Source organism: Galeopterus variegatus, unplaced genomic scaffold (genome assembly GCF_000696425.1).
Source record: "Galeopterus variegatus unplaced genomic scaffold, G_variegatus-3.0.2 Scaffold9984, whole genome shotgun sequence".
Classification (NCBI taxonomy): Eukaryota; Metazoa; Chordata; class Mammalia; order Dermoptera; family Cynocephalidae; genus Galeopterus; species Galeopterus variegatus.
The window spans coordinates 49,745-59,857 of record NW_007736095.1 but is presented as its reverse complement, the minus strand read 5'-3'; the positions used below and the strand labels follow the sequence as shown (position 1 = coordinate 59,857).

The 10,113-nt window shown below is 53.1% G+C and overlaps 1 protein-coding gene across 1 annotated transcript in view; it reads left to right on the top strand.

Annotated features, from left to right (window-relative positions):
- Positions 1 to 9,504, top strand: part of DACT2 (dishevelled-binding antagonist of beta-catenin 2) — an 11,242-nt gene extending 1,738 nt beyond the window's left edge. Inside the window, exons 2-5 of the mRNA XM_008594008.1 lie at positions 5 to 21; positions 5,544 to 5,676; positions 6,899 to 7,177; positions 7,932 to 9,504. Of these exons, the coding sequence (XP_008592230.1) occupies positions 5 to 21; positions 5,544 to 5,676; positions 6,899 to 7,177; positions 7,932 to 9,502 (2,000 nt within the window). The 3' untranslated portion in view covers positions 9,503 to 9,504. The remainder of the gene's footprint in view (positions 1 to 4; positions 22 to 5,543; positions 5,677 to 6,898; positions 7,178 to 7,931) is intronic.
- Positions 9,505 to 10,113: the final 609 nt, after the last annotated feature.

Genomic DNA, 10,113 nt, shown 5'->3' with positions numbered 1-10,113 from the left:
GCAGCGCTGCAGGAGCAGCTGGTGAGGACCGGGCCCGGGCGCGTGGGGCGGGCCGGTGGGCTGCAGGGGCCACGGAGGGACGTGCTTGCGGACTGAGTCGGGACTGGAGGCCCGCTGCCTGGAGCCTCGGCCGGCGCGCGGCGGGTCACCACCCCGACAGTGGCCGGGGACACTGCACGCCCGCCGCAGACAGGCTCGGGGATGCGTCCCTGCTCCAGTCGCACTGCTGTTCTGAGTGCGCTGACTCGATTTCCCCCGGCGGGAGTCTCCTCGAGGTGGGGGTGCTGGCATCATACTCCCGGGTACCAGGTCCTCCCTGCTGCCTTGGTTTAGGGACAACAGGGTTGGCGTGGAGAGGGCACCGCCGCCTGTCCTCAGCAATATGGTCAGGTTGAATAGGGTCGGGTCATGGTAACAAATCTGATGGTGGCTTCTTCAACTTTAAAATGTAACCTGATCTGTAAAAAGAGGTGTGTCCTCTGATCAGACAGGCGCTGGGAGAGGGGAACCCTTCGTGCTTTCTCTGCCATTGTCTTTCTCAGGGCTGCTTGGGCCCCTCCAAACGCCAGTTCCTCTGTGTACAGTTGAAGATATTCCAGTTACTTCTCTTGTGGTTATTACTCCGATGGATGATTTCATTTAACTTATTGGAAACAACTCAAAAGAGTTTTTGCAGAACTGCAGTGGTTTTCTTTTCTTTTTTTTTAATGCTGCAGAAAGATGCATGAGTGACCGACCTCTGTTACTGTAAAGTGGAATTTCTTTTACATTAGAAATTCAAATCTGTTCTGTTAAAAGTTGCTGTTTTCTAAAAGTCACCCAGATGAAGCTGCAGCAATGATCAGCTTCTCTCAGTCGTGTTGTTAATTTAGTAAATGCTTCTGGATTAAAGAATCAATTGGGAGGTCCAGTGTCTGGACATGGCTCCCAGGATTCCTGATTGCTCCCCACATAGTCGAAGACAGAGGTGGAAGACGGGATGGGAATAACCTGGACCCTGACTCCGCAGCCTCTCGCTCTGTGGGTGGATCAGCTGCCACCTGGGAGAGGGACAGGAGAGGGACATAGCTGGCAATGAGCAGAACTTTCGTGCCTTGTCCTTGTGGTCGGGTTGTTTGTGCTTTTGCAGCCGGACACAATCTTACCTTCTGCAAGACCTCAGCTAGGCACACGATAGTCTGCAGACAGTTGCACGTATGTGACAGAGGAGCTGCTGGCATGCTGGCGTGAACGGTTCTGTCAAGGGGTAGGAGCACAGTTGATGATTAACTTGGCCTAAGTAATGTACAAATCAAACCCGTGAGTGCTCACCTCTAATTACAAGTAGCCTTTTGGAAGATCAAACAGGTTTTTTGTTTAATTTTTTTTTTTTTTTTATGTGGGGACCAGAAGGAACACGCAGACTTTGTCTTGAAACTTTGTTCTTGAGCGGATTATGTGATCAAAAGAGGAGAGTAATTGAGTTTGTGTGACATCAGCCAGCACTGAGCACTTCTGCATTTTTCTTACAGGGAAAGCATTAGGGGTGATACTAGTTCTGTGAAGAAGAATGCAGTCAAGAGGCATTGGTCGCCAGGATGCCATCATGGTGACACACTCCGCTAACTCCCGGTTAACTCAGGGCGCCCCTCCCCCACACCCTGGTGTTCACCTGGCCATCAGTCATTATCCAGGTGTGAATACAGGAAGAACGTTTATCTGACCCTCAGCAGCTTTGCCCTGCAGGAATTCTCAAGTGAGAATGAGCTGGAGCACTTCTAGGGATTTCAGCTGTTGTCAGGAACACAGCATTCGGCATTCGGCACATTATCTGAAAGTGCTGTGCCCTTCCAACTGCCCTGTGAAAAGTCACAAAAGAGAGCGCAGCTGTAGGTGCTTAGTGAGATTTTGTTGAATAAACACACGAGTGACTTATTGCTGGAGCAGAAGGGAAGATGATTTCAGTCTGCAGGATCTCCTTGTTGTAGATTTCTGAGCTGATGAAATGCCTGTGCCCCCGAACCGAGCACTCTGGTCTGTCTGGCCAGGTGGGCTGAGCTGACTCTGCTTACTTGTTCATGATTTCAAGGGAATTTGTCATTCCCCAAGAAGTGGCTGGCATTTCCACTTTCACAAGCGTTGAGTCCCCAACAACTTTAGAATAGGAAGGCTTCATCCAGCCCTGGCAGTCCGTGCCTGAGAGTGGTCTGACAAGGCCGTCCCCTACCACGTGCTGCTGCATCGGTGGGGGTGCCCTCACGTGGGAAGCAAAGAAAGGGCCATGGGTATTCAGCGATGAAATCTCATCCTGAAGAATTTCCAGGTTGCTGATTTTGCGGGTCACGACTTGTTCTAAAAGTGGCAGCTTGCAACAGTTCCTTTCCACGGGCAGGTTCCAGCGTCGAACACCACAAGAGCAAGCTGTGGGTGTGATTGTGCAGCTGTAAACATGATGCCTGGTGTTTTCCTTGGACGACTGTGCTCCCTGCTTTGTGAACACCCAGAAAAAAAGGGCAGCAGGGAGAACTTGTGCAAGGTCAGGGCCAGGCACCCGCGGGCCCCCAAGGCTTCCTGTGCTCTTCCTCATGCTCAGTCAGTAATGCTTGTTATCCATGAGCCCAATCTGTGAACCTGGGGCCCCTTGGCTACTGACTGATGGACCTCTTTTAAGCTTAGGTGGTAACATTTGCCCCCTCGAGGACAGAGGTGACAGCCATGGAATTCATGCATAAAATGTTTCCTTTGTACATTCTTAGCTTTCAAGGAAAGAAAGGAGGTGTTGTAGATACCATCTCTGTATCCTGAACTTCAGGGCTTTTTTCACTTTTGTCCTCTGGATAGCCATAAAGGTTCTGCAGTTTCTGGAAAGCTGAATTGTCATGGGGGAAGCAAAGCAAACGGAAATCAGATCATTCTCTTGTGGTATATAAAGCAAGCATTTCAAAGAAAGGGATCAGCTAAGTATTTTTGTTTGTCCTGGCTCCACCTGGAATAGAAGTTCTCAAACCATTCTGTGTTCATAAGAAACTTCTGTGGTCCTGGAGAGTCTTGCTCAATTGTAGGTTCCTTGGCCAGAGAGTCTGGGCGGGTGCAGGGCACAGAGCCTGGGATCTGCAGGTACACATCACAGACCTCCCACCTGGGACCTTGCTGTGGGCCTCACAGGACACCCCTACCCCTTACCCATCTTCAGGGGATTTTGACACAAGTGTACCCAGAATTCACCTTGAGAAACACCATCCTGAAGTGAGCCTGAAGACTTGCAGAGCGGAGGGGTGGCCTGAGGTGGCCTCAGGGTCGCTGTGGTGGAGTTGGTCTGCCTGCAGAAATGCATGGAGACTGGCACTCTGGGGCCAGCTTGGCAGCAGACTGCACTCGATCCTGGTCACATAGTGACCTTTGACTACGAACACAAAGTTTGACACAAAGAAAGAGTTAATGAAAAGCACAGGAACATAACGGCCCAGTTAGGGACAATAGGAAGGGTTAAGAAGGGTGGTATAAATCCTGAATGGTGCAGTCCTGTGGACCAGCAGACAGGTCCTGAGCATGTAGTAAATGATCTGTGAATAACTGAGAGCCCCTTGCGTCCTGCGGCCCCTCAGCCATTAATCAGAAGCCAGCAACTAAAGGCCTGCTGGCAAACATTAATCACAAAGCAATTAACCCCAACACAAACACACAGGGCAATATTTTTTATTTTGGAGGGGGCTGCAGATGGAGGGAAGGAGCCAGTGGGGGGTTCGGAGGGGCCTCCGCCTTCAGAAGACAGAGAAAACCGTGATTTGCGTGAGAAGCCAGCAGCCAAACAGATGTTCTTAAACACTGAATTGTCTTCTAACACAGAAAATTTTCTGTTGGTGTCGTGGTTTTGTTTTATGACAGGAAAAGAAAAAAATCATTTGCAGTTAAGAATACACTCTGGCTCCTTTGTGTGAATCTAAGTGTAGTTTTTACACAGATGGTGACTGGACTGAGACTATCTTTCCATGCTACACTGGCTTTTTCTGGTAGTGTTGTTCACTTGGGCGACGTTTTACCTTTTTAAACACATGCACGGTAAGAAGCCAGTCTGTCTAGGCTAGTCTGGTGGTTCTGGGAGCAAAACGTTCTGGTTAAATTCAGGACTGGTGTTTGCAATGTTCACACTTACAGATCGTCTTATGGCTTTAGTACTCGGTTACTGTGCAAACCGTGGAAGTTGTCCCGAGACCCTGCCTGGGGTCATGGACGAGCTGTCCTGCACCCACATGGTGCCAGGCTGGGCCAGGGCCAGGCGACTCCCCTCACCCCTGGTGATGTCAGTCACTCAGGTTTGAAAAATCTGTGCAGATGTTATTCTCTGCACAGAGACGTTATTCTCTTCACAATAATTTCCTGTTAGGAAAATCATTATGGTAGGAAATTATTGCTACCTGCTTTTCTCTTATAATGATTTCTCATATTATTGAAATTACTGCCATAATTTCCCTGAGTCCATAATTTGGGGCTTAGGGGAATTCCTCATTTCCTATGTCCAAATTTGAAATGTAATTAATCACTTTCTTAAACAGGACAAACCACATAATTACATTCATTAATTATTTGCCTTAAGCTTAATCATTAATCAAAACAAGAAATTTATGCAGTGAATCTGAAAACAGGGTGAAGTTTTATAATTGAAAGAAAGAAATTGTCATTTATTAAACACTCAGTGCAAGTCTTACATGTATGTTATTTATGTGTGTGTGTATATATATCGTGCCCATTTTATACACACACACACACAGTTGTGTGGTTAACGCTCATAAGAACCCATTTTAGAGTTGGGGCAGCTGAGGTCGGGAGGTGCAGCATCCCGGGGCAGAGCTGTGAAGGCGGATGTCCAGGCCGCGCCTTTCCCAGGCAAAGCCCATGTTCCCATCTCCTGCAGCGCCCCGTCCCCTTGCAGGGAGCCTCTTCCCTGATGTCTTTACCAAAACCTGCCACAGTGCGAGACACTGCTTGTAATACCAGGGAGGGAGAAGGGAGTTGATCCACAGAAAGGGAGGCCTTTTTCTTTCCCACCCCCTCAAAAAGTCGAAGGTCAGCACCGCCCCGGAGCCACCAACCTGGGGCAGCTGGTGAGAGAATGTGGTGACCGAAGACAGGAGACAGGAGGAGCGTGGGCCTGGGAGTAAAATCTTGCATGGACTGGCAAACAGTGAAATAAACCGTGACAGTGTTACTGTGGTACCGGCAGGAGCAGGTGCTGTTCTGTGATGCTTTTGATCCTGATTTCACTCTCCTGAGCTGTGTTATTCTGCGTCCGTATAGAGGCACGTCTAATAGAAAATTGCGGATAAATAGTCTGTGACTAGAGAAAAAACCCATGGGGGAGGGAAGAGACTTTATTTTCTTTCTGTGCCCATAGAGCAGGGAAAGTGCCTCCGTGAGGCAGAAGCGGCTGTCAGATTGAGGAGATGTGTTTCAAGTGGGCATTTGGAGCATGAAGTGTGTCCGTAGTGGGCACATTTGCACCGTCGACCTCACGTCTTGATGTCCATGCTTGCAGCATGTTTATTTCTCACCCTCTCCCTTCGCAGTCCCGGCTGAGACAGCAGGACGCTGGTCTGAAGACCCACTTGGACCAGCTGGACCAGCAGATTAGCGCGCTGCAGCTGGGAGTGTGCCGGTCGGCGGGCGAGGCCCCGGACAGCGACAGCAGGCCCAGCTCAGGTACCTCCTGCTGCCCTCGGTGCACCCATGGCCAGAGCGGCATTTGTGAAGGGACACGGTCCAGCTCCCTGTTCTTCAAGTGGCAATGCTCTCGGGGTCTGGAGTCATGAGCAGGGCCCCCGCCTGCTTTCTCAGGCTGGTCTGAAAGTTGCGAGTCTGCAGATAAGCCTGGAAAAGCAACATCACTGAGGGATACTGAGAACGAGATGCTTTCATTTAACTGTATTTTTTTAAAGGAGCATGTTTATATATGTATATATATTCTTGTTTTTAGTTGGAAAAGTGTTGCTTTTGATGGGAAAAAACCCCATGCATTTCTCACCTCTTTTTGGACAGAGACAGATTGTCAGTTCTGATTGTGCTGGATGAACATGGAGATTGTAAATAACCACTTTATGGGACAACAAAAATATGTATTTTTAAATCTATGGGTTTAAATTGGTGTAAAATCTGCATAATTTGTCAGGAAAGATGATAGGAATCCGTTTCCTCCCATGCCACCCCATGTGCCCCATTTAAAGGGCCCAGCAAGCGATACTTACAGTGATTGCTGAGGTCTGTGGTCCTGGTTCCTTTTGCTTTTTATCTAACATTCTCCAAGCAACACTTAGAAACAAGGTTTCTCTTTCCAGATCAATCACACTGGTCAGAACCCGGATCAGATGGCAGCCTGGGAGACAGTGTAATCATGCATCGTCTGCTGTTTCTTCCTTATTTTTGGTTTGCAAAACCACATAATGGTCTAGGTTGTGTTATTTCTCTAGCATGCACAGGGGCTGAAGGACCCCCCTAAACTGCTCCCTTCTCTGGTGCTGCCTCAGGCTGACTTGGCAGGAAGCAGGAGGGGAAGAGAAGGATTTCAAGGCCAGTCCTGAAGGGGCTGCAGCTGGTGGAAGAGGCCGCTCTCAGCCAGGCCACAGCCATGCAGAGCTAAACCAGCCACCTACCAAGGAAGGGTGGGGGTGACACAGTTCCAGCCCACCCACTGACCAATGCAGACACTTCCTGGGAAGAAACCTGAACGTTTCCGCCCAGGGCCCCACTCTTCCAGGCCCGCGTCGTCCAAAACATCCCACAGCCTCCCTGCAGCCTTGGCTCAGGGGCTCTCTAAGCGGCCCACCCCCCATGCCATGGCAAGCAGAAGCGAGCAGGGGTCCTGGGGCTCCTCAGGGTGGGCATCCACCTTCTGGGTGTGCACTGACCTCCCGTTTGTTCTGTCCAGGATTTTACGAGCTGAGTGACGCTGGCTCCTGCTCCCTGTCCACCTCGTGCGCCTCTGTCTGCAGTGACCACATCTCCCCTTCCCTGGGCAGTTTGCTGCCTGTGGCCCAGCCCCCCAAGGCCAGGCCCAGCACGGGGGACTGGCGACCCCGGTCAGCTGATGAGACCACTGTGCCAGCGTGGAGACCCCAGGCCAGTGAGGAGGGCAGCAGGCCCCTGGGCAGCATAGTGGATGCAGGCTGGACGCGGGGCACGTTCAGGCCCAGGCCGGTGTCTACAGGTGAGGGACAGCCAGGAAGGGGTGGGGGTCTCGCCTGAGGCCTGTGGGGGACAAGGGCAGAGTGCAGCCCCACCCAGCCCTTCCAAGGACAGCAGGGAGATCCCCCATGGAACGCACTCTGTAGGCGCCAACCAGACTAATGCCACCGGGCATTTCCCGCAGGCCTTTCAGTCTTTTCAGATGAAGGTAGAAATCAAATACTTGCTCAGTGCATTATAGCCAGGCTATTCTAATAAAAAGCATTCTTCTTATTTAAAATAGACATCAGAAAGTTAAATAAGATCCTTCAGAAACCCTTGATCTGTTCGTATTTGGAGTGCGAATGTTGTCTGTGAATAGCGATCACTTGGATTCCACTCTGGGCCTCGGGAAGAACTTTAGTTGTCTTCAGACTGTCGTAAAAGGAAAGTTGTCATTTCTGGTCCCATTTTCTTTCTAATACAAGACCTGGTTTAGTAACAACAATTTGGTCTTTTCCTGGTGAGAGTCTCCACATGGACTCTCTGGGCGGCTGCAGAGCTGGGAGAGGTGAGGGCCCTGAACTGACAGGCTCTCAGCCAGATGCACTGAGCCTACCACGCCTCATGTAAGCGGCCAGTGCAAGTGGCTGGGTCACTGCTGGCTCCAGCCGGCCATCTGAGCTCCTCGGAGCAGTAAGTGAGCGGAGCTCCCCTGCTGGTGCCACGGGCAAAACGAAACCAACCGCACCTTAAATTCTTACTGACGTATGCACTGTTCGTCTCCTCATTCCTAGGTGACCTGGACAGAGTCCTGCCAGCCGATACAGAGCTCCAGCCCACCTCCTTCCTCAGCCAAGGAACAGACACCCTGTCCTATGTGCTCGACCCCAAGTATCAGCGTGACCTGGTGTCCAAGGGTGGCAGGGAGGTGTACCCGTACCCCAGTCCCCTGCACGCCGTGGCTTTGCAGAGCCCCCTGTTTGCTCTGACTAAGGAGGCACCACACAGTGATGGCCCCTCGCCCCCCAGGAAACCCCTTCTGGGCCCCACAGGTCTCAGCAGGATCCATATGGGATCGGTCCTTGAGACTGGCCCCGCCAGAGCTTATATTGACAGGCTGCTGCATCTGCGGAGCCAAGGGATGCCCCCAAAAGGCAGTGTGGGTGAGCAGGGACCCCCAAGATGTGAGGCACCCCCATCCCCACCAAAGCAGGGTGTCCAGAGAATGGACAGTGGTGGTCAACTTGAGAAGCTGGTTTGCACCCCAGAAAGAGAGGGCCTGGGAGGGACAGCTCAGAGGAGGGACACCAGGGGGGACAGCCCAGAGCAGCAGGGACCTGTGCCCCTCATGGGCACCCAGCACCCCAGCAGCCTTCCAGGGAAGGGGCCTCAGCCCTCTCCCTGTTCCCAGGCCCAGTTGCCGACTTGTGACTGTGGGAGAGGCAAAGTTGTGTCGCCACTCAGGAGGACAGACAACGGGAGCCCCCCTCTGGCCTCAGGTCACTTTGTCCTCCTGCCCTTTGCTGCCAGGGAAGCTTCCCCAGTGAGGCTGAGAACAGGCCACCCCAAGACAAAGGCTATGAGAACCAAGAGGAGGGCCAGCGACAAGGTGCTGAGGTTTGGGAAGCAGCCACTGCCACTGGCACCAGAGAGACAGAGGGGTGCCCGTATAGCCCTCCAGCTGGCCCCTGAGTGGGTCCCTTCCCACAGGCCCCAGGTGGGAGGCGGGCTCAGGAGGAGGCCCACCCTGGCCGGGGTGGCTCCTGGGCGGTCCTGCTCTGAGTCCACCCTCTACCCCGTGCCCTTCTTCGTCCCCCTGGTGGTGGCCCGGCAGGACAGTTGCCAGGCATCAGCACAAGCCCTGTTCCCCTTTGGACCAGCCGTCCTGAGCCCGGCAGCTGGGAAGCAGCAGCGCAGGTGGCAGTCCGCCGTGGAGATCTCCGCCAGGGCCCGCCCGCCCGGCCGCCCTGATCCCCCGGCCCGCAGCGCAGGTGGCCCGCAAGCCCCGAGCCAGCGGATGCTGGTGCGCCAGGACGCCTGCACCGGGAGCGAGTCGGGGTGCTCGGAGCGCTCGGCCCTGGCTGAGAGCAGCGAGGACGAGGCCAGCGACCACACCGCCAACCGCTTCGGGGACCAGGAGTCCAGTGGCTCCAGCTCCGAGGGCGCCGTCCAGGGTGGCGGTGTGGGCCCCAGGGAGCTGGCCTGGCCCGGAGCAGTCCCCCGGCAGCCTATGAGGGCCCCCGCTGGCCCGCGGCCACCCCTGCCCCCCGTGCCCAAACTGTGCCGCATCAAGGCCTCCAAGGCACTAAAGAAGAAGATCCGCAGGTTCCAGCCGGCAGCCCTGAAGGTCATGACCATGGTGTGAACACAGCCACCAGCCAGCCTCCTCGTGACCCGCCACCCACCTCCTGGGCCAGCGGGTTCCCTACCTTGCCATCCTACTGGGTTGCTCTGCCTTCCCCAGCTCCATTCAAAAAGGGGTCCCCCAGGTGGGCTGTGGCCCCCGAGGACAGCTGTGAGCTCCATGGGCCGATTTCCAAGGCCACCGCAGAGATGTTGCCGAGGGCTCTGCAAGCACCCAGCTATGCGTCCTTTCGTCATTTTGTCATTTCATTTTGGGCATCTCCCCAGGGCAGGCATTTTCCGTCCTGGCCTGGGGGCTGCCGCCTTCCTCTGCCTTCATTTCACTTTGCCTGGGGGTATATTTCCCAATATTTTTAAACCTTTTCTCCCCAGAAGCATTATTTTAAAGAGAGAGTTGCAGGACTGTGCACTGGAATTTGAATTTGAACTCCATGTTAAGCTCTGGACGTGAATAAACACCCAGATTATTTCACTGTCTTTGCAAACAAAGGGAATGTGTTTTCTTTCTCCTTTGACCGCATTCCTCTCGTGTCTGGTGTGGCACATAGTAGGTGCTCAGTAAAACACTGCTCCTTCCTGTCGTGTGAACGTGGGCTAACCCCGAGGTGGGGT